General features: G+C 40.2%; 8 protein-coding genes across 16 annotated transcripts in view; 3 read left to right on the forward strand and 5 right to left on the reverse strand.

Annotated features, from left to right (window-relative positions):
* Positions 1-652: 652 nt before the first annotated feature.
* Positions 653-7,129, reverse strand: eRF3 (eukaryotic translation release factor 3). 2 transcript variants are annotated; one of them, XM_030382902.2, is made up of 7 exons: positions 5,891-7,129; positions 3,267-3,455; positions 2,432-3,201; positions 2,289-2,375; positions 2,045-2,221; positions 1,777-1,945; positions 653-1,710 (listed from the first exon to the last, which is right to left on the reverse strand). In XM_030382902.2, the coding sequence occupies exons 1-7, from the start codon at positions 6,366-6,368 to the stop codon at positions 1,667-1,669; spliced, it is 1,914 nt and encodes a 637-aa protein (XP_030238762.1). In that variant the 5' UTR covers positions 6,369-7,129; the 3' UTR covers positions 653-1,666. The 2 variants fall into 2 exon arrangements, with proteins under 2 accessions (XP_030238762.1, XP_089114653.1); XM_089258527.1 differs by lacking the exon at positions 5,891-7,129 and adding an exon at positions 4,223-4,280.
* A 111-nt stretch (positions 7,130-7,240) lies between these two features.
* Positions 7,241-9,696, forward strand: SC35 (SR family splicing factor SC35). 2 transcript variants are annotated; one of them, XM_089258532.1, is made up of 4 exons: positions 7,241-7,456; positions 7,603-7,733; positions 8,701-9,144; positions 9,193-9,696. In XM_089258532.1, the coding sequence occupies exons 1-3, from the start codon at positions 7,376-7,378 to the stop codon at positions 9,095-9,097; spliced, it is 609 nt and encodes a 202-aa protein (XP_089114658.1). In that variant the 5' UTR covers positions 7,241-7,375; the 3' UTR covers positions 9,098-9,144; positions 9,193-9,696. The 2 variants fall into 2 exon arrangements, with proteins under 2 accessions (XP_089114658.1, XP_030238768.1); XM_030382908.2 differs by having other exon boundaries at positions 7,242-7,456; positions 9,219-9,696.
* A 1,222-nt stretch (positions 9,697-10,918) lies between these two features.
* LOC115562113 (uncharacterized) lies at positions 10,919-12,245 on the forward strand. 2 transcript variants are annotated; one of them, XM_089257113.1, is made up of 2 exons: positions 10,919-11,676; positions 11,875-11,902. In XM_089257113.1, the coding sequence occupies exons 1-2, from the start codon at positions 11,201-11,203 to the stop codon at positions 11,885-11,887; spliced, it is 489 nt and encodes a 162-aa protein (XP_089113239.1). In that variant the 5' UTR covers positions 10,919-11,200; the 3' UTR covers positions 11,888-11,902. The 2 variants fall into 2 exon arrangements, with proteins under 2 accessions (XP_089113239.1, XP_030238771.1); XM_030382911.2 differs by lacking the exon at positions 11,875-11,902 and adding an exon at positions 12,007-12,245 and having other exon boundaries at positions 10,939-11,651.
* Trm1 (tRNA methyltransferase 1) lies at positions 12,173-14,200 on the reverse strand. The gene is made up of 3 exons (XM_030382905.2): positions 13,658-14,200; positions 12,528-13,604; positions 12,173-12,463 (listed from the first exon to the last, which is right to left on the reverse strand). The coding sequence occupies exons 1-3, from the start codon at positions 14,137-14,139 to the stop codon at positions 12,259-12,261; spliced, it is 1,764 nt and encodes a 587-aa protein (XP_030238765.1). The 5' UTR covers positions 14,140-14,200; the 3' UTR covers positions 12,173-12,258.
* A 343-nt stretch (positions 14,201-14,543) lies between these two features.
* Positions 14,544-16,468, forward strand: LOC115562112 (large ribosomal subunit protein mL62). Its single transcript, XM_030382910.2, has 2 exons — positions 14,544-14,757; positions 14,820-16,468. Exons 1-2 carry the CDS (start codon positions 14,596-14,598, stop codon positions 15,249-15,251), a joined length of 594 nt encoding a protein of 197 aa, XP_030238770.1. The 5' UTR covers positions 14,544-14,595; the 3' UTR covers positions 15,252-16,468.
* Positions 15,242-18,125, reverse strand: LOC108657658 (uncharacterized). Its single transcript, XM_030382903.2, has 4 exons — positions 17,227-18,125; positions 17,001-17,153; positions 15,527-16,487; positions 15,242-15,459 (listed from the first exon to the last, which is right to left on the reverse strand). The coding sequence occupies exons 1-4, from the start codon at positions 17,862-17,864 to the stop codon at positions 15,325-15,327; spliced, it is 1,887 nt and encodes a 628-aa protein (XP_030238763.1). The 5' UTR covers positions 17,865-18,125; the 3' UTR covers positions 15,242-15,324.
* A 617-nt stretch (positions 18,126-18,742) lies between these two features.
* Positions 18,743-23,529, reverse strand: snsl (snustorr snarlik). 3 transcript variants are annotated; one of them, XM_030382976.2, is made up of 4 exons: positions 23,320-23,529; positions 21,789-21,942; positions 19,554-19,640; positions 18,743-19,485 (listed from the first exon to the last, which is right to left on the reverse strand). In XM_030382976.2, the coding sequence occupies exons 2-4, from the start codon at positions 21,865-21,867 to the stop codon at positions 18,917-18,919; spliced, it is 735 nt and encodes a 244-aa protein (XP_030238836.1). In that variant the 5' UTR covers positions 21,868-21,942; positions 23,320-23,529; the 3' UTR covers positions 18,743-18,916. The 3 variants fall into 3 exon arrangements, with proteins under 3 accessions (XP_030238836.1, XP_089114271.1, XP_089114272.1); XM_089258145.1 differs by having other exon boundaries at positions 23,305-23,478; XM_089258146.1 differs by lacking the exon at positions 23,320-23,529 and adding an exon at positions 22,006-22,488.
* Positions 23,530-25,919: 2,390 nt separating this feature from the next.
* Positions 25,920-26,724, reverse strand: part of hoe1 (OCA2 melanosomal transmembrane protein hoepel1) — a 29,612-nt gene continuing 28,807 nt past the window's right edge. For all 4 annotated transcript variants that reach the window (XM_089258525.1, XM_030382891.2, XM_089258526.1 and 1 more), the window contains one exon: positions 25,920-26,722. In XM_089258525.1, the coding sequence (XP_089114651.1) occupies positions 26,638-26,722 (85 nt within the window). In that variant the 3' untranslated portion in view covers positions 25,920-26,637. The remainder of the gene's footprint in view (positions 26,723-26,724) is intronic.

Genomic DNA, 26,724 nt, shown 5'->3' on the forward strand with positions numbered 1-26,724 from the left:
GTATAAATATTCCCGTTTTGTCTATATAATTTCTATTATTTCGTTTTTCCTTTTTTGTTTTTCTTTTTGTATCTATATTTCATACAATTTTATAAATATTTATTTATCAGTTGCATAGTTCTTTTCGTTTTATTTATATAATCATTTACTTTGTAGTTACGAGTTTTTTCTTTCTTTTTTGTTTTTTTGTTGAGAAACATTTTAAATATTATCATGTATAACTGTCGGAGAGATTTTTAACAATTGTATTTTCATTTATATTTCATTTCATTTGTTCGCCCTTGTTTTTAAATAGAAAGCGCGGTAAGCATTAAAAAGCAGGTTTCAAATATTTCAAATATATTCATATATGTATATAATTTCCAAGTTAATTGAATTAACTCAAATACGGGCGATCGTTCAACTTAGTTATGGTTTCGTTATATAATTAATTCGTATATGGTAACAACTTTTTAATTCAAATCTTTAATTAAATACAATAAAAATTGTTTTAAAGCAATCATACAAAAACTGTAAAATAAAATGGAAAAGAATCGGGGAAACTCAACTAGAAATATATAATCGATGAGAGCTGAAACCTTCTCTTGGTCCTGATTACATCCAAAAGTAAAGATCATGCATAACTAAATAAAAATAAAATTACAATTGAATATTTATTTGCATATTAGGAGCAAAAAGGCATTTTTTTATTTCGTTTTCGTGTTTGGGGTTCAGGAGCTTTGCGTTTGCCTTCAATTAACTAAATTTTACAAAAGCTAAAATCAAAAGAATATTTTTGACAACAGTTTAGCATTTAAAATTTACAAACAGTTAAGTAATTAAAAGTATGATTTGTGGTTTTCTTTTCTGCAGTTTCATTTTGAGCTTAAAAACCTATGTATTCAAGAGAAAAAATTATTAATAGTATGCTTCGTAGTATAACAAAAAAGAAATTTAAATAAATTTAAATCAAAGCTAGAGCAAAAAAATAATTGTTTTTTTTTTACTTTTTTTCGTGTTTTTATAAGTAGGAGCTGAGGAATTGGCAACTATTTAATGCTTATATCTTTTCTTATTCCTTTTGTTTGTATAAATATAAAAATTGTTTAGCTTGCAGCTTTTTAGTTTTTTTTCTTCTGGATTTTGTTTTAAAAAATTCACGAATGTTTGCTTAAAAGTTTACAAGTTAATAAAGCGATGTCTGCTGCTCAATTTCCTTGAGTTTTGAGTTTCTTTTTGCCAAGTCGAAACAAACGTAAATCCGACAAATATCTGTACATATAAATAATTAGTACATTTGCATGTTTCTTTTAGTTATACATAACATAGTTTATATTAATTTATATAAATATATATTTATATAATGCATTTCTGTTGCTCTGTTGCTCATCCTGTGTGTGTCTCTCTCTCTGTGTTGATAACTGCGTGTGCCAAACTATTTACTTCCTCCATGTTTTCTTTTAGATACTTGCTATATAATTCTTTGCTCTAACCATTATATCAATTGCTATTGTTGTTAGGTTACATAATAATTGTGTATGAAATTAAAACTGTAGAAAGCGTGGCGTAGGCGTTGGCATTGGCGTCTCATCTCATCTCATTCCGTTCGTCTGGCATATATAAAAAGGTGTTTTGCTGTAAAGCCGCAGTGAAAAAGGCGGGCGTTCGAAACTTAGCTTGGCTCAATTTATTCGATCACCTTGAGTACCTTGCCAATGGCGATTGTTTTATCTAATAACAAATATAAATATTTATATATTACTTTCTGACTTTGAGATTTATCAATTAGTCACTCACTTTCATCTCGCAGCGTAAAACGTCCCATTTGTGGGAACAGCTTAAACTGTTCAAGGCAAATCATGCCGTAGCATTCAATGCGCATTATTGCGACCTGATCCTGTTTAACAAATCGTGGACGTGTTTTTGATTTCTCACCAGTCTTTTTGTCTACCAAACAGATGAGTGCCTATAACCGAGACATAGATGAAATATTAGAGATATATCACTATAAAAACTAAAAAGAATATAAACTGCTATATATATAATATATAGAACGATATCGCACCTTGACCGTAACTTCCTCGGCAGCGCAGTGTATGTGCATGACAGCTGAATAGCCCGCACAGATAATTGATTTGTGTTCCAATATAACGACCTGAGCATCAAAGATTTTGCCTGTCTTAATTGGGTTAGTGGCATCACAGAGCACAAAACCAGGCGAAACATCTTCTTCCTCGATGCCCTACAAGAGTTGATAGTTGTTTGATTAGTTTTGATTAGGTAATTAATTTAGTAATAGGTAAACCTACTTTCAGCTTGATTTTGACATTCTCGCCGGGCCCTACAGAGGTCACCTCATAGTCATCTGAAAACAGTTGATCAACAGCCACTTGCGTCTGTAATACAAATACAGTTAGTGACGGATCGACAATTTTTACAATGTTTTCCTTACCCTATTGGGCATAACCAGCAAATTTTGACCCTTGCGCGCGCAGCCGGATTCAACTTTGCCCATGACAACGGTGCCCATATCCTTATATTTATCTACAATGGGCATAATGAAGGGGCCATCCTGATTGCGATTTAGCGAGGGCAACTCATCGATAAAGGGTATAAAGGCAGGCCCCCTGTACCAGGGGCACAATGTTTCTGGTATTTGATCCTTGAGGCCATAGCCGCTGAGTCCGGAACAAGGCATAAAAGTTAAATCCTTGGCTGGATTGAAGCCGAGCTTCTTGAGGTATGGTAGTATCTTGTCTTTGCATTCGTTGTAGCGTCCCTGATCCCAATTAACAGTTGGGTCATCCATCTTATTCACGAGCACAACCAGATGCTTAACGCCCGCCGTTTTGGCCAACATGGCATGCTCTCTCGTCTGTCCACCACGATCAAAGCCTGTCTCAAATTCACCTTTTCGCGCGGAAATAACAAGCACAGCCAAATCCGCCTGCGCCGCTCCACCAATCATATTTGGGACAAAACTCTTGTGACCAGGTGCATCCAAGATGGTGAAATGCTTGCGATCCGTTTCAAAGAAGGCTCGACCTACTTCCACGGTCTTGCCCTTGTCGCGCTCCTCCTGATTTGTGTCCAACGCCCAGGACAAATACCAACTCTCGCGCGATTTCTCTCGCGCCTCTCGTTCATATTTCTCCAATGTGCGCTTGTCCACCATGCCCGTCAATGACATGATCTGACCGCCAATAGTTGATTTACCAGCATCTAAAAAGCAAGTAAGTAAAGACTGTGAAAATTTTTCTACATTTTGTGACTAGTTCCGGACCTACCAACATGACCAATGAAAACCACATTCACATGCTCGCGTTTGCTTCGGTTCTCTTCCACTTTGATAATCTTTTTCTTTGAGACCTTCGGCGTGGCTTCACCCTCAACGAATTCAACATCATCGATTTCCTCCTCATCAGGCGTAATAATAGGATCATCTTCCACATCCCAGCTATCAGCGGGATCCGTTTCTGTAATGCATATAGAATATTATTAACACAATCTATATGTACAAAGAATGTACATATTTTTATGTGCAAGCTAAGTGATTCAGTATGCAAGATAGGTTGGCAAATAACTAAAAGATCTAGTTTTAATAAAAGTGTAAACAATTATGAGTAATCATTATTTAATGGTTTTGCAAAAAATTCCAGAAAATAATAAATTAACATCTAAGAGTTTCTTTCTATATCAACAAGTTCCCGCCCATGATACAGAACATATTCATATTTTCATTTTTACTGCAGCCCTGGCTTATTGTTATCTTTGGCTTTTGTGCTTTTGTTGTTATGAAATTGACAAGATATGGCGGGCATGCATTGTTAACAACCTCGTTTGAAGGCGTGACTCATAATATTTGGTTGCAGTGTTTGATTAAACGTGCATTAACGTGCGTATAATGAAAGCCTAAAACTTTTCAGGTTTGGAGATTTCGCAATATATTAAATAACATATTGATATGTCTCAAATTGTAAATCACATTTTGCGTTCGTGTCACAATTCAAATATACGCCACGCGCCTGATTTCAATTCCATGGTACAACTTGCCGGGCCGTCAAGAAGGGGGAAGAGTGCGGCAGGTCACAAGCAATCAGCATTAGTTTTTTATTTTGTTGTGGGTTTTATTTTTGTGGACACAACTCGATGCTTTCAGTTGGAACTGGTGGAATCTAGTAGCCCTAGGTTATGGCCTCGTTTAGAGGCCAATGCGCGCGAAGCCTCATTAACCGTTACTAACTTTTTTTCATGAGTCGAGTGGGACTGCCGCCTTTTTGCAACATTTTAGCCGAATACAATTTGTAACAAAATTATAATGAAAAGTAAATAAAATTCGAACGGAATCAGCAAACGAACTTGCGCACACGTTGACGCGATCGACCGTTCAGCGCGGAAATGTAAAAGTAGCTAAAAGCAAAGCGAATGCCAAGCACACAACAAAATTCATTACGAGCTGGGGCGTTCGCCCGCTCAGTTGGGTCAACGTCGTTGTTGTTGCTGGCGCTGCTGCAAGCAGCCGACTGAAATTCATAATCAAGTTGAAAGCGGTTCAAACCGCAAGCAAGGTGCAAAGCGAGTGGCACGCACACACCAACGTCACTGTAATTTTGGCTAACAGCGCGCGCAGCTGCTTATAACAATAACAACAACAGCAACATACAATCCTGTTGTGCTTAGCAACAACACAATGGCCCCAAACCAGGGCTGCATTCAGCAACATGCTGGAGCCATGTGACGAGTGAACGAACATTCGCCACTTGAAAATCCAACCAGAGCCACTTTCAATCGTTCAACAACGAGCGAATGTCGATACGAAAGCAGCAGGCGGCAATAAAGACAAACGAAAAACGTAAACGTGTCAAAACACAGACAATGCTGCAACAGAGATGCGCAACAGAGCGATTACAGCTTTAATATGGGATATGTAGCCGAATAATATAAACAAGAAGGGTTAGAGTATTAAGGAAAGAAATTTATAACAAAAATATAACATATGAAAAAGTAAAAATACTGGGTGAAATAGAGAAATAAAGGACAAAAGTTAAAAGTAAATAATTAGATTAAGACATGTACAAAATGAAAATAACTCAAAGAAATAAACCTTACAAAATCCTATTCAAGTCAGAGTTATAAATTTATGAAACACTGAATATTTCACTTTCTTTTGTGCTAAGAAAGTAAGTCATTTATGATAATTATAATTATTGAACTAATTAATTGAAGAGCAAAGAACAAAACAAAGCCATTCAGCAAACTATTCAAATATAAATATAAATATTTATATGAAACACTAAATTACTGAAGGCACGAATCAAATAAATATTGCGCACCACTAGCACCAACCCGACAAATGGCAGTTCACAACATGAACAGCTGCTGCATCTCATAGATGTGTTGTGTTGCATGCGTGTGTGAGTGGGTTAGCAGCATGCAAAGTGCACATTTTGCAAAAAATACCATTGAGAGCACAATAGGCACGCATTCACACCTGCTAGCACATACACACACACTTACTCACTCAATCACTTACACACATACTCACTCATACACTAGGGCGCTCGTTACCGCAACAACAATTGAGGTTATGTTATGCGATATACCGATAACCTAAACATATTTGCACTTTTATGTTTTGCTTTTGTTTTTATCTACATACATACAAGCCTGCATATATAAAAGATTATAAACAACAATAACAGTTGACAAGGTAGAGTTTGTAGGGCTGCTAATAAATACAAAGAGCGGTACACGTGACGTCACAATGCAAAGGTTCAATGCGCCCGACATTTGCTCTAAACTACCCCCAGGGCGCCCACTCACTCACACAAATAGGTACGCATACACATACACTCGCACTTTAACTAAACATGTTTATATGTACATGTGTGTGTTTTTCTTTTATATTTACCATTGTTTGCCGTTATTTTGTCCGCCACATTTATATGCTCAATTGGTGCTGCTGCCGTTGTCGAAGGCGTGGTAACGGGCGAGCCAAGCGCTGGTGATGCCGAATTTGAGGCGGCCGTCGATGATGGTGCTGCAGTACCCGTTCCTTCGACCGTACCCGTTCCTGCTCCACCTCCGCCAACGCCGGCGTTTAGTGCATTTGTGGAACCCGCACTGCCTGTGGAATCGGGCGTTGTTGCAGGTGTGGCACTACCAGATGCTGGCACTGATTCACTCCCAGGCGCAACAGCATTATCCACTGGCGCTGTCTGCTGCTGTTGTTGTTGTTGCTGTGTAGTCGGCGGCGCTTGCGCTGCAGCCGCTGCAACAGCAGCTGCGCTGGCAGCGCTGCTGTAATTAAAGCTGGGCACAAATTCCACGGCATTCACATTGAGTGTTGAGAATTTTGTTGAAATTTCCGTGTTCTCCTGCGCGGCCATTGCTGATGCCTTTTGAGGTTTCGACCAAATCGCTTTTCGAGTGGAAAATTTCACTTTTCGCCTCTGCGCTGGCTTGCTGCTTGCACACACAATAACACACACTAACTGCGACGTCGACGGCGACGACACACTTTCGCCCTGCTTCTGCTTTTGCTGCACTCACACAAACACGCGTTTGACTTGCGTCGCCGATTGCCACCGAGAGCAGTAGAACGGTTGGATAATGAAAGGAATACAAAGGGGGTAAAGGACACAGCCCTGCCTTTCAATTTGTGAATAATTTGCTTTTATCGTTTCAACGTCTAAGCCAACTAAGACGTCGCTGCTTTTGCTTCTGCTTTTCTCCTGCACTTTACTACTGTCTGGCAGCACAACACAAAATTCTACGTGTATGTGCGTGCGTGCGTGTGGTTGTGTGAGAGTGTTGTGTGTGTGAACAATCTCTTCGCTCCCTTTGACACCGTTTCCAGTTCAGTTCAACGCCTGTGCCAGCACATATGCAGCTGTCAATTGATTTTCAAACAAAAATAACTTTTTTTTGCGGTTAATTTGGCGAAATTGTTGCAAAATTTCTAACAAAATTTTACACGTTTCACCGCCACGCGTTGCAAAGCCAGGGATGGAAAGTATCGATAGTTTTCAATACCGTTGACGACAATTAAATATATTTAACATTTCAAAAATCTGGAATTTACTGTTTTTGTCGGTGTAAGTACAAAACTATGTGAACAATAATTGATTTATAAAACTTTAAAATTAAAGAAATATATACATATATGACTTATCGTTACATGAAACGATAAGTGCCATAATAGAGCTGTCAACTTGATTTAATTGAATATCGATATTTTCTCTAAGTCAACATAGAAAACTATCGAGACGGAATTCATATTTCATTCATTGATACAGTAAAGCAGAGCAGGCACAGCTGAACAGCGGCGGCAAAAGCAGTAAATTTTTGCAGAAGAAAATTATAATTTTCAAAACAGTGCTACAAAAGGCAAATAATGAGTACTGGTGGCACCGGAGGCGGTGTCGGAGGCGGTGCACGCCCACCACCCAGGATCGATGGCATGGTCTCGCTAAAGGCAAGTACCCAAAATATCACATGGAAAGTACAGCAACGCAGGCATGCACCCAGACAAAATGGCGGCCGGCAATTGATTTACTGTCTGTGTGGGTTAGGTAACCTTTTCTCATGCGACACTCAATTATATTGTATTTTCGGATGCAGGTCGACAATCTCACATATCGCACCACACCCGAGGATTTGCGTCGTGTCTTCGAACGTTGTGGCGAAGTAGGTGACATTTACATACCACGCGATCGCTACACACGTGAAAGTCGTGGATTTGCCTTTGTGCGGTAAGTAATAATGATGGAGAAACCAAAGTAATTTGTGATCATGCACAGGTGCATAATGAAAGTCATATAAGTTTTCATTTCTGTATGCCCGATAATGCATAATTTTATACTCTGAGGTTAGACACGAATTGCATACCTTATGGATGGAGATTCCCACGATTTTCTTATAATTGGTATATTTACGTAGGATGTATGTATTTAGTCAATTTAAAGTTATCCGATTGGCCAATTTAAGTACTTTGCATTTTCGCTCTTATTTGAGCATGTTTATATGCTGTTAGACATGGTCGAAGCACAAATGCCAGATAAAATGTGTTCAATTGCAACTGTTGCCTACCCAAACCTCTGCTAGCCAACATACTGCGAATACAACATGTATTTATATAAGAAGCCAATTGAAGTGAATACTCTGCATTTTTGTTCTATATTAGCATGATCAACTACTTATTGATCGTGTTCGAAGCAAAAGTGCAAGATGAACTGTGTTCAATTGCAACTGTTGCCTACCCAAACCTCTGCTAGCCAACATACTGCGAATACTACACGCGATTTCTTAGATAATAAAACCTACTAGAGAAATAACCTGCATTATTGCTCTGTTTACGCATGATCATGTCTCTATTAATCATGCTCGTAGCAAGTATGCTAGATAAAATGTGTTCAATTGCAACTGTTGCCTACCCAAACTTTTGCTAGCCAACATACTGCGAATACAACACGATTTAATATATGAGTTACGCAAATTAAGAATATGCAAGAATCAAAATGGAGTCTCTAAATGCAATAAATAAGAATCTATTAATTATCAAGTCACTTATCAAGCCAGGATGTCCGTTGGCTCCACAACTCATTGTTTTCCGTCTCATTCTCATTCTCTCTCTCCATACACTTGTGTAGAGTTACGCCCTCACTCTCATCAACACCATTTCAAATGATAACATCTTTACCTTTTTCATTCTCGCTTTAGCTTCTATGATAAGCGTGACGCTGAGGACGCACTAGAGGCCATGGATGGTCGTATGCTGGATGGCAGGGAGCTGCGCGTTCAAATGGCACGCTATGGTCGACCCTCGTCGCCGACGCGCCGCAACAGCAGCAGTAGTCGTCGTGGCGCTGGTCTTGGCGCCGGCGCTGGCGGCGGTGCTGGGGGACGTCGTCGCTCGCGTTCACGTTCCCCGATGCGTCGTCGTTCGCGCAGTCCGCGACGACGCTCGTATTCGCCGCGTTCACGCTCGCGTTCTGCGGGCAGTCGCTCACCCGGTCGTCGCAGCAAATTCTCACGCAGTCCCGTGCGCGGTGACAGTCGCAACGGCATCGGCAGCGGCGGCTTGGCCAGCGGCTCACGCAGTCGCAGTCGTTCCTAAATTTGCCGGCACGCTTCAGACGTTCCATACTTTTACGTACGAAAAAGGTGAGTGGAAATCTATAAATTTCTGTATTAATCATAAATATATAATAGTTTGTGATATCCCATTCGACTTTCAGCCTTAATTGACTCGTGGACAACGGTATATCCAGAAAACCCCGCTCAACAAGGCTGCTGTAACAACATCTCAATGCTGTGTACCAGAACAGCAGGTATACAAAAACAAAACAAAACTGATAAAAGATTTACACAATTATACACAGAATATTTATAGTACACTATTTTAAGTTGAGGAAGCGAACAAACTACTAAACAAATCAACAAAAGAGAGCAAACTAAAAAGAACTATAAGAGTATATAAAACAAAGCATAGTTCAGCCTGGTCAGGGTTTTGGGATTTAGTTTTATATTGTTTTTTAGTTACTTCTGTTTGTTTTTCTTTTGCATATTGTGTTTAATATAATTTGTCTGCTCAAACGGGTCAGCAGCTGGCAATAGTGTTTGCTAGGGTATCTAGGGTATAGCATTTAATAATTTGGGCGCCATTATTGATGACTTGTGTAGCACACACTACAAAAAATAAAACAAAAAACGAAATTAAATAACATGTATATTTATAAAACAATTAATGCGCGAAACAACACATTCTACTAGCCGATGGTCCGTTAAATTATTGCAATTATATTTTGTGTTGCTCGTTACTTTTCGTTTCTAACTGTAACCCCCAACCCCCCATTTACGATTACGATAAACAAAAATTTATTAACAGCTTTCCAACCATTTTACACATTTATATATACGCAGGCAAGTGTGCGCGGCGTTTGTTGCAGTCGTTGCTGTTAATGTATATGTTATGTTATGGCTGGCGTGCGAGTCGTGCGTGGGCGAGGGAGAGTCGGTCAGTTGGCGAGCGAGAGAGGTAAAGCGAGAGCGAAAGTGCGAGCGCGGAGCAATGCAGCGTGTGTTTATTTCTTTTTATATACATTATAAACTGAGCAGCATACACAAAACGAGAGCGGAGAGCGGGAAACGTCGCGTCGCTGCTGCCGGGTGCTGCTCATGCTGCTGCTGCTACTGTTGCTGTTGTCTGCAAAACTTCGCTGCGCTGCTGATGCCGCTGTTGCTGTTACTTCGATCTTCCCTACACACCCACACCCACACATATACACCCACACGCACGCGCACACCCATATACTCACAATGTTGCCGTTGCGTCTGCGTCTGCCGAATTGGTGCTGTTGCTGCTGTTATGCTGCTGCAGATGCCGGCGTCCTTGTCTGCCGACGGCCCTCAACTGTTTCGCTGTTTAGTTTGCCGTTGGCGTTTTGCTGCTTCACTTCTTGTTCGCACTTGTTGCTGTTGCCGGCGTTGTTGGCGTTGTTTCCTGCTGTTTCCAGCTCTGTCTAGCGATTGGGGCCTACTTTTGACTTTAGCGAAATTTGTAGCGGACTCGGACAACTAATGACGTCCCCACCCCGTCAACCACTGAACACCCATTTGAGCATAGATTTGAGTGATCCACTTGGAATCCAACTGGTAAGTAGAGCATTAACATATGAAGCTAATATTTTGGATTATATTACAGCGAAATTCAAATTAACTCATAGATGACAATAATTAAGCAAATTTAAATTATATTACAAATAAAAATCGAATTAACAGTACAAAACACTTTTGTGTATTATTGAAGTCAGAAAATTTAAATTCATTTGTTATAATTATGAAAATACAAGTCAGCTAGAAATGCATATTTAAAGCATCCTATGTAGACATTTTTCTCTACACAAGGATATATGCGTGGGTTTATTGACAAAACGTTTCCAGCACAACCAAACGAATACCAGTTGGATCTAAGTAAGCGAGGACACATACCTCATGCTATCTTTGTAGAGTTTCCGACAGTTGGAAAGGGTGTCAGTGGAGAAAACAGCTGTGTTTATTGACAACACGTTTTCAGCACAGCAACGAATTCAATTCCCAAACAAATTTCCATTCAATATACATATTTTTGAAAAACAAACAAAAATTCGCTCTAGCCCAAAAAGAAAAGGATTTTCTCTCTGCTAAACGCAACAAATCGGCTTACAAAAAATCTATCACAATGTTTATGGATAAGATGGTGAAGAACGACTCTTTCGAGCCGGATCTGCGAAAGGAGGGCACCTACATTTGCCCTTTTCCCCGCCCACCGCCGCCTCCTAATGCCTTCGACAAGTGGCACAGCCACCTCTCGCCGCACGAGCGTCTCTACTATCATCGGACTATGAGCTCGGTGCGCTATAGCAAACGCTTTCGCGCCAATCCGAATATTCCAAAGGATTCACTGGACTTTCAGCTCCAAGCTCGTTACGATCACGGCCGTGAAACGTTCCCGGAGAATATTGACGTAGTGCTGCAACGTGATACGTGTCCAGCATTGACCAGCTGGGCAGCTCCGCATGGACAGAAGGAGGTGGGCTCCATTTCACGAGTGAACGTATTTCGTGTGTTACGCAACACGCGCATTGTGGCACACAAAATGGAGGATACTCTGGGCCATCCATTGGTCTTAGGTAAGGCAGTTTCAGTTCAGTATGAGTGCGATTGAGTGGGTCACACAAAATGAGCTGCTGACCCGCAAGCGACTCTCATTATGGAGTCGTGAAATATATCGGCTACTGATTCAGTAATTGAATAGCTCACGAATGTGATGACACTGCTGAGTCAAGGAATTTTGGCAATGTGTTCGATAAAATGAACTGGAGCACCAAAGCCAGAATGCGCTTGGAAAGTGAGCGATAGGCCTTAGTCAAATTTAAGGATAGTTCAGAAGATGAACAATTCTAGAATTGTCAGCGCTAGTTTTTATTTTTTTCAGTTTTATCATTTTAACATTAAAAATGTTTTTCTTCCGCGTTCTCTTCGCAGGTGGCATTAAGGAAAAGATACATCCATCGTCAGTCAAGCTCATATGCAGTGGCGTCCATACACAGCTGGTTAATAATGGATTCTCGCGACAAACCTCCGATGGCAATTTCTTCCGTTATTAGAGAAAGAGAGTGACAGAGACAGAGAAGAGAAAGGCGCTCAAAAGTTTGCTAGTTTTCAACTTCTGCGTTTAAACTATTGGCAAAGGAAAATACAATAAAAATTGACAGAGCAAAGAATCATTAAAGCGGTTCACGTAGTCGGCGACAATTTCAACTGCTTTGCTGGCTGTTGTTCCTCATCTTCTTGACACTGGTCTTGCACCTCCTGCTCCTGGTCCTGCTCCCGCTCGACCCTCGTCTCATCCTCCTCCTTCTTCGTCGTCTGCTGCGCCGCTTTGTGACGTTGCTTTTTGTTTTGATTGCGATAGCTCTTGGGCAGTTTATTATCGCCAATCCTATAAAATATTACGACTTGTTTAATACAAATACTTAAGGGAAATGGTGTAGGCTCTATCTTACATGATCGTGGCTCTTGTGCCGGGGCCCCAGTGCGGTGCCGGATTCTCCTGGAAACGCGAGAGCGCCTGTTTGCGACTGCTTGGATTGGCCAGAGGATGCAGTTCGTCGAATTCGTAGTCTCGCTGGCAAGGCTGCGAAAGTATGGCTTGCAGGGCAGTGCCCGGTATCAGGCGATCCTCGCGCACCGGATGCCGTTTGCTCCAGCAGCGCAAGAGATCCCACAGCACCGAGGCAGGAGCATCAGTTTTCAAGGAGTTCTTGTTGGCATGGGAATAAGAAACACGATAGCCAGCATGCAGCAGAGCCGAACGCATCTTCAGCATGGGCACAATCTCCAGTTTGAGCACGCAGCAGAGCTTGTCGGGCGTGTAGTAGAGCGGCACATCGGGCAGCTCCTCCCTGACCATGGACAGGACGCCCACAATGCGACGGTGTGTGCCTAACTCAGAGAGCGGCGTCGCTTGCACCGACTGCAGCAGATCCTCAACAAATTCCATATTGTGTATGGGCGCCGACCAGATCGGTCCGCCCAGATGATGCCGATGGTTGCAGTGCTCGCATTGACTGTTCACGGCGGGTCCAGTGGGAATGCCAAATTTCACCACCTGCGGTTGCTCTGCGGATTTGCTGCGCACGGTGCCTAGCGGCTGGAGGGTGAAGGCCTCACATCCAGTACATTGGAACAACCAGGATTGCTTGCTCATGCTATACTTACACAGAGCCTGGCTGGAGTAGACGCGCACAAAGATGCGGACATAGAAGTCGGCAGAGATGCTGAGCAGCGGTTCAATATATTTGCCATGACGATTTGCGTGCGTTTCGATGCAGTGCAGCAAAATGCGTAAAGCCATCTCGTGGCAGCATTTCATCCGCAACGGCACAGAGCCGTATTTCACATAGCAGGATTCGGGTGCGTTGCCCGCCAGAACAGCCATGTCAGTGGCGGTGACCAGGAGCAGACCGCCATCGACTATGCACTGTAGAGCGCCGTCGAGAAAGCGATTCGGACAGCCATACGGATCTAGATCGACGGCATCGAAGCGCTGCTGAGGGGCCGTTGACAAGTACATGAGAGTCCTGCAAGGTGTTATATTTAGAAATCATACGGCAAAGTGTATTGGGCATCTTACATGGCATCCGCATGGCTGGTCTCTATGAGATGCTCCACACCGTTGTGTTGTACATTTGTCTTAATCGACTCTACCGCCTGTTTGGACAAATCATTGGCCACGATTTGACGCACTCCGGCGATCTCCTGCGCATAGCGGATGCTCCGTAGTCCCGTTGCTGCCAAAGCCTCCAATATGCGCATGCCATCCTCATACTTTGTTCCCGCAGTGTAGCTGGGCGTTACAGTGGTTTCCTGCTGCCCATTGTCGTCTACCTGTTGCTTCTGCTTACGTAGCTGCTGTTTTTTCGCCTTCTCAGCGCGCTCTTTCACCAAACGCTGAAAGTAAACGTTGAGCACTGCAATGCTCAGATCACGATTGAACTCCTGCACTGGATTGTAGAAGACATTGCCGCCGGATATGATGTTTGCATTGCGTTCTGTAATTATGTTTGCATTGGGATTGGTAGGCGACGGTTCCTGTTGCACTTCTTCTACTTCCATTTCACGCGTTGTCAACACGTTTTTACAATAGCGATGAACAACGGGCGATAGCTTGTGGCGGCTAATCGATAACGAAAATGAAGCATGCAAACAGAAAACATATGTGCTGTATGGTTAGTTGGCAATGCAAGTCGCACAGCTGTTGGAGGCTTGGCTATTTTCCCCGACAGATTTGGGAATAGCTCTTGGCAATTAATTGGCTATTTATTCATGATATAATTCTTTAAATAAAAGCCTTTATTCTAAAATATGATATATTAATACATGACTTCAAAAAAAAAAAAAAAAAAAACAAATGCTTGTAAGCTCGACGCTATTCATAGTCGGTTAGCTTTATTATTTAGCCATTTTTAGCTATCGCTCATCGTGAACTCTGATTGTACAACTAGTTGGCAACACTGGCTTGTATCTGTCGTAATAGGCGGCCTGCATTTAGTTTTATTCTGCATAAAAAACATGAATAAAATAACCTGCGCCTTTATCAGCGTACTGCAGCACAGCAATAAATCATATGGAAGCGCTACGCTGCTCGGTCGCCAGTTGTCCTACAAAAGTGATTTGTCTCTAGATAAAATCTATCCAAATGCCCGTCTGAAGCTCTACACGCCGCCGCCTCCTGTAAAGATTTGTATTTGCTCTCGAAATCCATGAAAAGGTTGCTAATCTATGCATATTCTCAGCCTGGCAGTGGTGACAAATTCAATGGCTATATACCCATGGACAAGCTAGAGATCAGCTATAGTCGCAGCTCGGGGCCAGGTGGCCAGCACGTCAACACCTCCAATACCAAAGTCGATGTGCGGTTTAAGCTATCGGAGGCGCACTGGATACCGGAGAAGACACGCGAGAAGCTGTTGAAGGCGCTGGCGAACAAGCTCAACAAGGAAGGCTACTATTTCATCAAAAGCGATTTGACTCGTTCCCAGCAAATGAATCTGGCCGATGCGCTGGAGAAGCTGCGCACGTTAATACGCGCCCAGGAGCTAGATGAGCCAACGGCGCCCAGTGAGGAGACTGTGGAGAAGCTGCGTCGCCGCCAGGAGAAGGCGGCCAGGGAGCGTCTGCAGCAGAAACGCTCTCGTAGCCAGACCAAACAAGATCGTCAGGCATAGATCGATTTTTAGTTTCTAGTTGGCCAAACAACAATTTTTGTTAAACATTAAATATTTAAATGTATAATTTATACTAGTGATTTAGTAGCTCCTCTGCGGCGGGGGTGACTGTGAAGCGTGGAACAGCTGGCACATTGATGCGAGTGCTGGAATCAATTATCTCCGGCTGTGAGACTCTATGTGAAGGCATGCTAGAGATGCGAGCACGCTGTAAATAGAAGAGCAGATAGTTTCATGAATAGGAATCGAAGCTTATTAGAGAAGGCGTCGTCTACATTCACTGGCATTTCTTCAGGTGTCGGCAGGCGCAGCGTGTGACGCCTCTCTATGGCTGATTGATTTGTAGGTGGCCTCCTCTCTGGCGGCTTAGTCAAGGATTGTGTGTAGAGCTGTTCCAGACGATTGATGGTCGCCACGCCCGGCTGTATGGAGAAGCTGTGTCGTATGCTACGCGGCGACCAGGTGTGCTGGTATGCAGCCTCATCCAGATGACGCAGAATGTCGCCATGGGTGTCCTCTTTAGCGAGATCCGCCAGCAGCTCGTCGATAATAGCAGCGTCACCTCTCGGCACCTTGATGTCGTGCATCCAGAACTGACGATTGCTGCGTCCAATCACTGGAGCAATCTGTTTCACCTTTAGCACTAGAATGCCCATCAGGTAGATGCATAGGATATTGGATAAAGTTAAGCACATGCTAATGCTGCCCAGGACAGCCAGTTCTGTTGCCTGATTCTCGGAGTAGGTGCGCGACTTGACCACATCTACGTAGAGCGTATCGTCCTTTTCATACAGCTTGTAAATGCAGGCCAAGGCCCACAGGAGACCCGAATTGACAGCTGGCGGCAGCAGCGAGGCGGAGATAGCCACGCCCACCAGCGAACCAATATTGCCGCCCAGTATGCCAATGGCAGCTGCTGCTCCCGACGGTATGGCCGTGAAGAGGCCCACGATCAGTGAGTGCAGATCACAGCGGGAGAGCATCTCCTCGGTCAGTCCCTCGCCAATGCCATACTTCTTGTCCGTGGTGCAGACCACGAGGCCAAAGAGAAAGCCCACCAAGGTGGCCAGCAGTATGCCGATTAGCTCGTTGCGCATGCCCAGTCGCCATAAAGAGCGCTCCTCGATCACCGTGCCGAAAATGGCGGCAATAATGGGTCCCATCAATGGGGAGATCAGCATGCTGGAGGCCAGAAATATGGTGCTGTTCTCAATTAGTCCGAAAGATGCCAAGATGCTGCAGTATAGGAGGGAGGGAGAGCAAGAGGAGAGATTAGAGATAATTATTGAGATGACTTGGTGAGGAAATCCAAAGAAAATTTTTAAATCTTGAGAGGATTGGGCACCTGATTGCTATTTATAGGACAGTTATTAATCACCGCATTATCGCGTGGATCGTCTGGGAGCCAACTAAATTTCAAATACTATAGAAGAGTTGTGAATCAGTAAGAAGTCTATAGTAAATATGGCTGGCCCACTAATTTGTTAAGGCTTAGAGCTCTATAGCTAAAAAGCAAAACTTTGATGACATCATATAAGAAATTGAAGAGAAGCAGGTAGAAGTGAAATTCTTGGGAGAATTAGGTAAGCGAATTGGGGTTTGTATAAGAAGCTGCAAAGTGAAGTCAATCGATTTTAATCTTAGAGCATATGCTCTTTAAAATAAGTAACTTCTGGGTGCAGGATGCACTTAATCTGTCACTACAAATGGGATCTACGGCATCCACTTTCCCTTCTCTGTTCCACTTACGCTGCTGAGATAAGGAGTATGCAAAAGTCAAATGTGATGGCCGCGTCCAGGCGGACATCTCTAACAACTTGGGCGACGTTCAGTCTGGAGCGCACAGAGTTCATGAAACGATTCCAGGTGCCCTGTTTGTGGGCGTTTTGCATGTTGTTGCCACTGCAGAAAAAAGCAAAGAAAGAGTTGCGCATTAGCGGGTCTCTACTGTATCTGCTGGCTCTACTGTACTCACTCGCTGTGCGCCGCCGGCTGCTTGTCGGATTTTTTGGGATTATTTTGATAGGTTTTCGAGGCGATGCAATTCATGACGGACACGGCGGAGCCCTCACGTTCGCCGATGCCCCAGTGCTGCAGTGCGTCGTAGAGATTCTCGTAGACTTCGTTGAATTCCAGGGTGAAGGTGATCTGGTAGCTGGCACCATCTTCGCTACGCAGCCAGAACGCATTTGTTATTTCAAATTTACGCAATAGCTGCTGCAGCACGTGCTCCATGGCTGAATCCAAAGGTAAGTCAAGCAGCTCGGCATGCTCCGACACATCTGTCAGCTGCGTTGGCAAGCGACGTCTGCAATCGAACGTCAGCCCACCCCCGCCAGCTGCATTGGCCCCGGCACCGCCCACACGTGCAGCAGGTGACTCAAACAGACGCAGGCTCTGCTCGTCAAAGGCCGACAATGACATGCTCATTAGCGTACTGGTTCCCGTATCGATTCCAGTCTCCATGCCCGTACTGTTCCGTATGAGACCAATGGACCCGTTCTCATCTGTCGCCTGAAGGTTCATCTGCCGTCTGTAGGCATCCTTCAGGCGCTGCTCCTCGCTGGCCGTGGGAATTGTTATTGTGAAAAATACAGCTGCCACATCCAACATTTTGTTCAAATAGATTTTACACTTAGTTCACAAACAGATATACATTTATATACAAATACATATATACACAGACATATATTTATGTGTATGTGAATCACATCAGATATTACGCACACTCTTTTAACATAGAGATTAATCTAGATGTTTTTTTTTTTTTGCGCACAAAATCAACAAACGCTCGACGACTGCAACGATCTTCTTTGCACTGGAAATGCAGTCGGTACGTTTGGCGCCTTGTTGTTCATCCGTCTGATAACGGTTTCTGCTCACAAGCTCTGCTAACAGCTGCGCTGTTAAAGGCCCCATACACGACATTTTAAGCCGTCAGCTTTGCTGTTAGTTCCAGACAGTGATCATGCGAAAGGAAAAGAGAACTGAAAATGAACAAAAGCAGTGACAGAGCACTGAAATGTTCACTGTTAAAGTCGCATGCAAAGCCTAAACACTAAACGACTGGAAGTCTTGTAGTTGTTGCTGCTCTGCACTCTTTCTGTTAACGACCTCTCACGCGGCAATGATCTCAGCTGAGAGGCCGCTTGCAAGCCATTGCCACTGAATGAAGAAAATAAGCGGAACGGTAAATGAGATGGGAATAGAACGCGGAAGTACAAAACGGCAGGTGACGCGTTGTTTCAGATTCCTTAGATAGAGTCGGCCACATATGCAATGTATGTATGTATATAAGTTTTTCTATTGATATTATAACATTGCCACTAACCAGAGAAATATGGATAGTGCATTGCTCTGTTAAGCCGACTGTTAACGCAGCAGAAGGAACAGTTACTCTTCAAAATGACTTTCGCAGTCAACGTTACCATTGAACAACTGTAAATGTAATTTCAATTTGAATTTCAAATGTTAACGGCCTAATTTGGCACTTTTATTGTTGAATATACTACTTATACGGCAATTTTATTGATTTAGAATACTTTATTATGTATTTTGATTTATTTACAAAAGAAATCGCTTGTTAAACCAAATATGCACATATTTACATATACTTAAAATATATATAAACCCATTATTTATATATCTATTATACATCATACAAGCTACTCCTCGAGACTGACATTCATGAGCTCCTTGGTGACTTCCTCTCTGCTCTTTGTGGGCCTATTGCTATTGCCCAAAGAGTTGGTGTCCTGCTCGAGTGCAGGCGGTGGCAATTTGAATCCACTTGGAACCTTTTTCAAACGTCCATTTGCTGGAGCCTCTACAGTAGTGGAAGTTGAGCTTAGCGTTGCTTCGGTGGCCATTTTGTAGAGCTGTTGCAGCTGCTGCATTGCATCCACTGGCAGAGGTGCGCGTGTGGGCAGCGTCTGCTTCTGATTGGCTTTCGCCTTCGATTTTGGCTGCAGCTTCTCCTGCGGCTGAGGCTTCATGCCATTCGACCAACTCTCTAGCCAGCTGGCTGCATTACGCTCCGTGCTGGTCATCAGCTGCTGCTGTCGCAGGTGCTCGCGCTCATCGCTGGGGCTCACCTGACGCTTGCTAAACGACTGATCACTCTTGTTGGGATCACCCAAGGGACGCGTGTTCTTCTGTGGCCCCAGCTCGAGCAGCACCTGGAAATCCGCGTGCTGGCCGAGACGAAAGCCAAAGCCAAGACGCGAATCGGTGCCTGTACAAAGAGCGAGAGAGAGATAGAGAGAGCTCAATCAGAAATATATTATTAATCACCTCACTCACCTTTTTTAATGGGCGGTATATTGGAATAGACTAGTGAGAGCGCCGACTGCAGCTCTTGTGGCACGATGAAGCCATTCACATTTTCAGCTGCAATAATAATTAATAAAACTAGTTTATATGCAGGTCTATAAATATTTATAATATATGGAGAAATATTCATTTCTCTTTATATTTGCTCAGACAATTAACTAATTTGATCAAGTTAAATAATGTTTTATATATGAATACATTATTATGCAAATTTGTATACATTGCATGCGTCTGTATGTGTGTGTGTATATGTATGTATTGTATATGGGTTATGATATAGCTAATCTGAATATAACTAATTTAAGCTTCATTCAAATCTGTTGAGTTCCAATTTGACGATATATGTATTCCTATACAATGTATATTAAATATCTTTCGTTAATTGTATTTCAAATTAATCGACGCTTAGCGTTAAGTTTAATCTCTAACGGGCAGCTTTCAATCTGCTTTGAAGTTTGCTTTTTTTTTTTTTGTATTATGCAATATAACGTTTTTATGGGCTGAGTTTTTGTTTTTTAGGGCTGGTACGCTGGTTTGTCTGCGAGGCTATGGTATGCGTCTAAGCAGTTATACAACAATTAAAATTGGCAGCTCGCTGGCTATTAAAGCTCTATTGAGTTTATGCTAACGAAGGTCACAAACTCTATGAGCGAAGCATCTGAAAATAGGTATATGTATTTTTTTTTTATTATTTATTTTGCCTAGCTTTGAAATACAACTATCCAAAGTACTAAAAACTTGATGGTAAATAACCAAAAAGTTTGATATGGTATATTTTTTATTTTCTTATAAATAAGCTTTGCCTTTTTAGGCCTTCAGACCGTTAAGATATACATATCTATCTGTAGGCATTCTACGCTATATTTTTGCTATCTATGCTTATATATCCATAATAACTTTTTTAGCAACTCAAGTCCTCTTTAATCTAAAATTCAAGTTCCTTAATCGCTTTTAAAGTTTCATCCAATTTATAAAGTTAGTGCTGCTGCTGTCAGGGTCAATGATTGCTCGTTTAATTCTTCTAGCGAACTGACCTCTCTTAATTCTGATAGCTTTGCACCCAGCAGCTCGCACATAATTAATGCACGTACTTTGATCTATTCTCAAGTATCAGATGCTCTAATGGCCCGCAGCGACTATAAAGCAGGGAAATAATGAATTCAACTTAATAGATTCAAGTAGTTTGTCGAGCGACTGAAAGCGAAATGAACACAAGAGACGCGCGACCTTGACACAAAGACCGGCAATAGCTTCAACTTCAGCTGCGACTTCAGCTTTAGACTAAACAACTTTGCTTTGGTGGCCCGGTCTTTGGCTCGCACTACTCGGCTCTGCTGTGGCCTGGCCTGGTCCGGCCTGGTCTGGCTAGGTCGTCGCATTGGATCGAATCGAAGCGGGCCAGAGCAAAGTCTAGAGTTTCGACTGCGTTTGGCTACGTTTGGGCAGTCAAACCGGTTGCTGCGGCGGCTGAAATTCAATTTTGCTATTGCTTTATTTTGGGTGAACTGCAAAAAAATCATAGCACTGATTGCAGATGGAATGTACAATGTGAAATATTTGATCAAATAATCAATTTCTTTAGGGTTTTTGTGAGCATTCTATAGACTGTTTTTATTTTTTATGGTAATTATAAATTTTTAAGCTTTTTTTCAATACAATTTTTAATAATAACAACAATTTGAGCAATTATTAAAATTTCTTTCTCATTTTGGGATAAAAAATTCTGAAAATGTTTACTAAAGCCTTAAAAATTTCTTTAAAAATTTTTATAATATTCAATAATTTGTATAATATAATTTAATATTATGTTTTTTTTTTTTTTTTTTTTTTTTTTTTTTTTTTTAATAATAAAATATTTATTTTATAATTTTTATATAATTTCTATATATATTTTTGTATCAATATAAACCTATTTATAAATTTTATAAAAATTAATGTAAGTATTAATATAACTCTCAATACAATACATTTTTAAAATTTTTTAGCAATGAATAAAACAATTTTCCATATCTAAAAAATTTTATATTATAATTTTTAAACAATTTCTAAAAAAAGTCATATTCATAAATTATTCAAAATGTACAGAAAATTCTAAAACATTTTACTTTTCACATTCAAAATGTTGTCAAATTTAAAATATATATTCCTTAATATAATTTTTGTTACAGCTAGAAGTCACCTCGAATTGGTTGTCAGTGTACTTACATTGCAGCAGGCCAAGTAGCAGTAGAAACAGCAGCAGCTGTTGGCTAACAGTGAGCGGCAGTTGTTTTGGCCAAAACATGATCAAAAGTCGAACAATTTGTGGCTAGCATTTAGCCAAGTAGAAGAAACGCGGTGCGTCAAAAACGTTCAGAAACTGCAAAAATACAACAATAATACAAACACAAACACCAATACGCACACACACACACACACTCACAGATACAGAAACAGAAACGGATTACAACATTTGGCAAATAATCGTTTCTTTTTTTTTTTGGGTTTTTGAGTCTGTTCGAATGCGTCATACAAGAAAAGTATTTCAACTATGTCTCGAGCAGCGAATGTTTTTTTGTTGTTGTATTTTTTCGCCGTCAATAAAAAGCGTCAACAAAAAACGAATGAACAGCAGAAGAAGAAGAAGAAGTAAAAAAACACACACAGCAACTATAAAAAAAAAACAACGGCAAAAAATGTGTTTGGAAATCACTCTCACTTTTGTTCAATGCGCTTTTGTTGTTGTCTTTTTTTTAAGGTTTTGCCCGCGACGAGAGATACTCTAGCATGGAGGAAGAGCTTTGGGAATTGGGGCAATGGTTGGTAACGTTGTCTATAAGTGAACCTTAAATTCTATATATACCCTATATAATATATATAATAAACGAGATTTCTACATACATAGAGATCAGAGACTAGGGATCAGAGATGAAAGATAAAAGACAAGGAATAAAATATTCAGATATTGAAGAGATACATATTAAAGATTCAAGATCAGAGATCTATACAATCTAATATCTATACAATCAAATATCTATATGTTCTTCCACTATCAGGGATGCCTGACATAAACTTTATTATGTACTTTCTGGGAATTTAAACAAATAGCTGAAGAAATTAAGAAGAAAGAAGAAGAAAATAAGAAATTACCAACTATGTTATTATAAAAATTTAAATAATTCATTTGCTACTCTATACTAAATATTTTCTATGCTCTTGTAGACTATGCTTTTATAGAGTACTCCAATGTCGCCTTGCCAAAGTCTATATTTTTGTATCAAAGGGTCGTGATTATATTTGATAATTTCAACTATTTGATGCGGCCTTGTTTTAAACGTTGATTTGTTTTTGTTTTTCTTTTTGTTGTCTTTGTTTTTGTGTTTGATTTTATTTTGGAATTTTGTAATTCTATGCTTTGATTTTTGAGATGCATAGAAAACTTAAATGCATTTACACACTCGACTGCATAATTATTATTTGTTATGCTTAATGGATGTAAATATGATTTACACTTATTTCAAAATTGTTGCTAATTAAGAGCGCAAATAAAACTTTTATTTATTTTTTTTTGGTAAAAAATGAAAGCGCGCACGTTTCTCAAATTTTGTTGTTGTTTGTTTCATTCAATTGGTCTCCCATTTCAATTTCAATTCCGATTTGGATTTGCCGAAATGATAAGTATATATTGCCGTTTACACTAGGCTCATGCAAATGGGCCTCTTAGTGCCGGATTCGGTTTTACCGCTATGTTTCGTACATTTCTCTATTTTTATTTGTTTTCGTTTCTGTATTCACTTCGTTTCGATGGGATGCAATGCGATTGGCTTGTCTGTTGGACAACCTGCGCGCAGCACGTCTGCGTTTCAACTGAAATGGAGAGTGGAAAGACAACGGCTCGCACTTGCAACACGCGCCAAAAGCTAAAACCGAAACCGAAACTCAAGTTGAAGCTGAGCTCCAGCTCGAGCTCGAACTTAATCTCTCAATGCTCGCAAAACATCACGTAACATGTCTATACCCTGTACTCGGTAAGCAAATGATGAAGAGCGAGAGAGAGGGTCGATTGGTTTTCTTATGGTGTACATCAGAGATCGTTGACTTGAGATAAACGATTGAAGAAAGACATTTTAAATCGGTGACTTGAGATCATAAATTGCAATGAAGAGATCATAGATCAGTGATCACAGATTAGAGAACAGAGATCAAAGATCCCAGATCAGCGATCAGAAACCTGAATATAGAGATCAATTATCAGAGATCAGATATAAGAGATCAGTGATCAGAGATCAGTGATCAGAGAACAGTAATCAGATATCAGAGATCCGAGATGAAATACATAAGGGATCAGAAATTAGAGATTAGAAATCATAGATCTGTGATCACATATTCCAGAACAGAACAAATATCCCAAACCAGAGCTCAGAGAGAACTCTCTTTTTACCGATGCTACAAATAGGGTATATTCCAGTCGCGCGCACCCATTACTCTTATTTACATGCCTCGAGCTCAGTTTCAATTTCAGCTTCGGCTTCGTGAGAGAGATCAGAGACCGGCTCTTGCCTCTAAAAATTTGGCGCACTTGCGATTCCGACAAAGCGTGTTGGGGCGTGGCAGTTGTAAATGCGACTACATATAGTAAATGTATGTCTTATATTAAATGTATACATACATTATATATATTTATGCTTGTCTCTCAGCTGTGAAAGGTTGGACCTCTTATGGCCCTGTCCTGCGCTCACTGCGACGGTTAATTTGACCGCATTTTCAAGCTTGAGTTATTTATTTGGAAAATAAAAAAATGCGTTGGCCCAATTAAATGTACCATAATGAATCATTCGTGTTGAGATAAGACATTGATCAAGTGGTAACCGAATAAAACGTTTTTTAATGAAAGTTTTTTTGGCTGAATTGAAATATGAGATGAGTGTTGCTCTATGTCAAAATAAATTTAAAAAAGTCCAACTGAATATTAGTCTAAGGACTGCACTTAATTTGGATAAAAGGGGAAAAGTAATTTACTATTTTTTAATTTTGTTATATATATATTTTTAAGATTTAAAATATAAATAAAAACAACATATAAATATAAATATTTTTTTATTTTTTTTATTTTTAGTCAACACATTCGTTTATTTGATATATTATTATTGTTAATTTTGATCCTCCCCTCGTTTTTCAAGTTCATTGAACGCGTTTCCCTGGCATACGCATCCATACATATATGTATGTAGATTCAATAGAAAAATTACTTTACAGTACAGTGAAGCTTGCTGTGCTACGCACTGCTGCTCAAGGCATACACATACACACACACACACATACGCACACATATAGAGAAATTTGCATAACCAGCTAATTACTTGAACCAACAGTCAGACAGTAAAACCTTTGACGCCCACCTCAGTCATAATGCAGTTGAACTATGCTAGACATATGCTGTTAAATGTTTAATTACCCTCAACAAAGTGTTATGTAATGCACTTGCACACACACACTCGTACACACATACAAATGTGAGTGTACATAGCATATTGCTTTGCCTATTGAAGCACAGCAAATTGAGTGCATAGCCAGACGCCGTTGACAGAGGCAGACGTTGCGGTCAATGCATGAATTGCAAACAATTGGTCAGCAGCTATTTGGCCATAATTGACAACACATGAGCGACTAGTGTTTATTTGCGCCTTGCCCATCGAAGATGTTTAAATATTGACAATTTTACTACACTTACGAATGACAAGTTTCAACTAAACTTTCAGAGAGTTTTGCTTTTAAGTTTGAGTCAATTATATTTAGTAAATAAAATATAGAATTTGTAGGTTCATTTACCAATTTCCAATATATAAGAGTGTATGCCTTGATAAGCATATGAAAAGTTTGCGCAAAGTAAAAAATGTTGCATGCTTTTAGGCTGCTGTAAATATATTAAAAGCCGTCGCGCTATTCAGCATATCAAAGAAGCACAAAAACTGTTGCGTGCATTTAGGCGCAGCAAATAAATGCTGAGCAAACAACCATTTGCCATATTTATCTTTTAGATGTTGTTCAAGTAAGCATTTAAGTTTGAATTTCAAAATCTTTGAGAAAATTGGTCATTTCATAATGAATTATTTTGAATGTATATTCAAAATATAAATAGAAATTGCATTTAATATTATGTATCATGGTATTTGTGTTAGATTTTCTTTAACTTACCAACAAATAATAAAAGGCAAAATAAATAGTTTAGCATAACACATAAACATCTTCTGCAGAGCGTCTTTCTCTAGAGCCCGACAGTTCTGGGCGTGGCAATATTATTTTTAATTTAATTTTAATTGAAAACCCATCGAACCCATTAAAATAAACAGCAAAATGCAAAATTGCGACATTTAAAATAATTGAGTTAAATGTTTATTGTTCTTCTGACATTGTTTTTTTTTTTTTGTGTTTTGGTTTTTCTTTCCTTGTTTACAGCTAAATGTATAACAAATTAAATAACTAAATTTTACAATCAACATTCATAGCAGCTTTGTTGGAAACCAATTTGAAATTGTTATTAAATTAAGACGAGCAGCGAAATATTTATCATGCATATTATTATTATTCTTATTATTATTATTTTCGTACATAAGACATTTTAACAATTGTTTCACAGTTCAGCGACATTTTTTTAAATTATTATTATTATCTGCAGTTTGTTTTTTCATTATTTTATTTATGTTTTATTTTTACAATTACATTTATATTTAAATTGTTCTTTCGTTTAGTTTTTAGACTACGCACTACACTAACAATGATGTGTAAAAATAAATGTGATTTTTTTATTTTAATTTTACTTGTCTCATAAATTTATTTGTTTTGTTTAGTTTATTACTTTTTAGCATACTCAGAGTATGCTTTTCTATAGAAATTCATTTTGTTCTTTTGTTCTTGTTCTCGCTCGTTTCTCTGTCAAAAAAATGTTTAACATTTTATTTATTTATTTATTTTGCTGTAGGTAACGAGGTAAAGTGCGCCTTGTTCTGAAATCGTTGTCGATTTTGTATTTGTTGTTGATTTAGTTGGGTGGGAGGTGCGGTTGGGGGGCCAATTATCAATGCCACGCAAATAGCGAATGCGAGACGAGAAGATAGCCCGTTGTCACAATTATGCTGCCAATCATAATAGGAAAACCAACTCT

The sequence above is a fragment of the Drosophila navojoa genome, chromosome 3 (assembly GCF_054131105.1).
Source record: "Drosophila navojoa isolate 15081-1374.11 chromosome 3, UAZ_NAV_1.0, whole genome shotgun sequence".
Classification (NCBI taxonomy): domain Eukaryota; kingdom Metazoa; phylum Arthropoda; class Insecta; order Diptera; family Drosophilidae; genus Drosophila; species Drosophila navojoa.

Bases quoted from the DNA above. Each gene is read 5' to 3' on its own strand.
- eRF3 (XM_030382902.2), bottom strand. From the start codon at position 6,368: ATGGCCGCGCAGGAGAACACGGAAATTTCAACAAAATTCTCAACACTC. The intron at 3,456-5,890 runs GTAAATATAAAA...TATGCATTACAG, and splicing joins CAAAATAACGGCAAACAATG to AAACGGATCCCGCTGATAGC. The intron at 3,202-3,266 runs GTAGGTCCGGAA...CTTGCTTTTTAG, and splicing joins GGTTTTCATTGGTCATGTTG to ATGCTGGTAAATCAACTATT.
- snsl (XM_030382976.2), bottom strand. From the start codon at position 21,867: ATGTTTTGGCCAAAACAACTGCCGCTCACTGTTAGCCAACAGCTGCTG. The intron at 19,641-21,788 runs GTAAGTACACTG...TTATTATTGCAG, and splicing joins GCTACTTGGCCTGCTGCAAT to CTGAAAATGTGAATGGCTTC. The intron at 19,486-19,553 runs GTGAGTGAGGTG...CTCTTTGTACAG, and splicing joins TATACCGCCCATTAAAAAAG to GCACCGATTCGCGTCTTGGC.
- SC35 (XM_089258532.1), top strand. From the start codon at position 7,376: ATGAGTACTGGTGGCACCGGAGGCGGTGTCGGAGGCGGTGCACGCCCA. The intron at 7,457-7,602 runs GCAAGTACCCAA...TTTCGGATGCAG, and splicing joins ATGGCATGGTCTCGCTAAAG to GTCGACAATCTCACATATCG. The intron at 7,734-8,700 runs GTAAGTAATAAT...TTCTCGCTTTAG, and splicing joins CGTGGATTTGCCTTTGTGCG to CTTCTATGATAAGCGTGACG.
- Trm1 (XM_030382905.2), bottom strand. From the start codon at position 14,139: ATGGAAGTAGAAGAAGTGCAACAGGAACCGTCGCCTACCAATCCCAAT. The intron at 13,605-13,657 runs GTAAGATGCCCA...AACACCTTGCAG, and splicing joins ACCAGCCATGCGGATGCCAT to GACTCTCATGTACTTGTCAA. The intron at 12,464-12,527 runs GTAAGATAGAGC...AATATTTTATAG, and splicing joins GGCACAAGAGCCACGATCAT to GATTGGCGATAATAAACTGC.
- LOC108657658 (XM_030382903.2), bottom strand. From the start codon at position 17,864: ATGTTGGATGTGGCAGCTGTATTTTTCACAATAACAATTCCCACGGCC. The intron at 17,154-17,226 runs GTGAGTACAGTA...TTTTTTCTGCAG, and splicing joins CAGCCGGCGGCGCACAGCGA to TGGCAACAACATGCAAAACG. The intron at 16,488-17,000 runs GTAAGTGGAACA...CCTATACTGCAG, and splicing joins ATACTCCTTATCTCAGCAGC to CATCTTGGCATCTTTCGGAC.
- LOC115562112 (XM_030382910.2), top strand. From the start codon at position 14,596: ATGAATAAAATAACCTGCGCCTTTATCAGCGTACTGCAGCACAGCAAT. The intron at 14,758-14,819 runs GTAAAGATTTGT...GCATATTCTCAG, and splicing joins TCTACACGCCGCCGCCTCCT to CCTGGCAGTGGTGACAAATT.
- LOC115562113 (XM_030382911.2), top strand. From the start codon at position 11,201: ATGTTTATGGATAAGATGGTGAAGAACGACTCTTTCGAGCCGGATCTG. The intron at 11,652-12,006 runs GTAAGGCAGTTT...TTCTCTTCGCAG, and splicing joins GGGCCATCCATTGGTCTTAG to GTGGCATTAAGGAAAAGATA.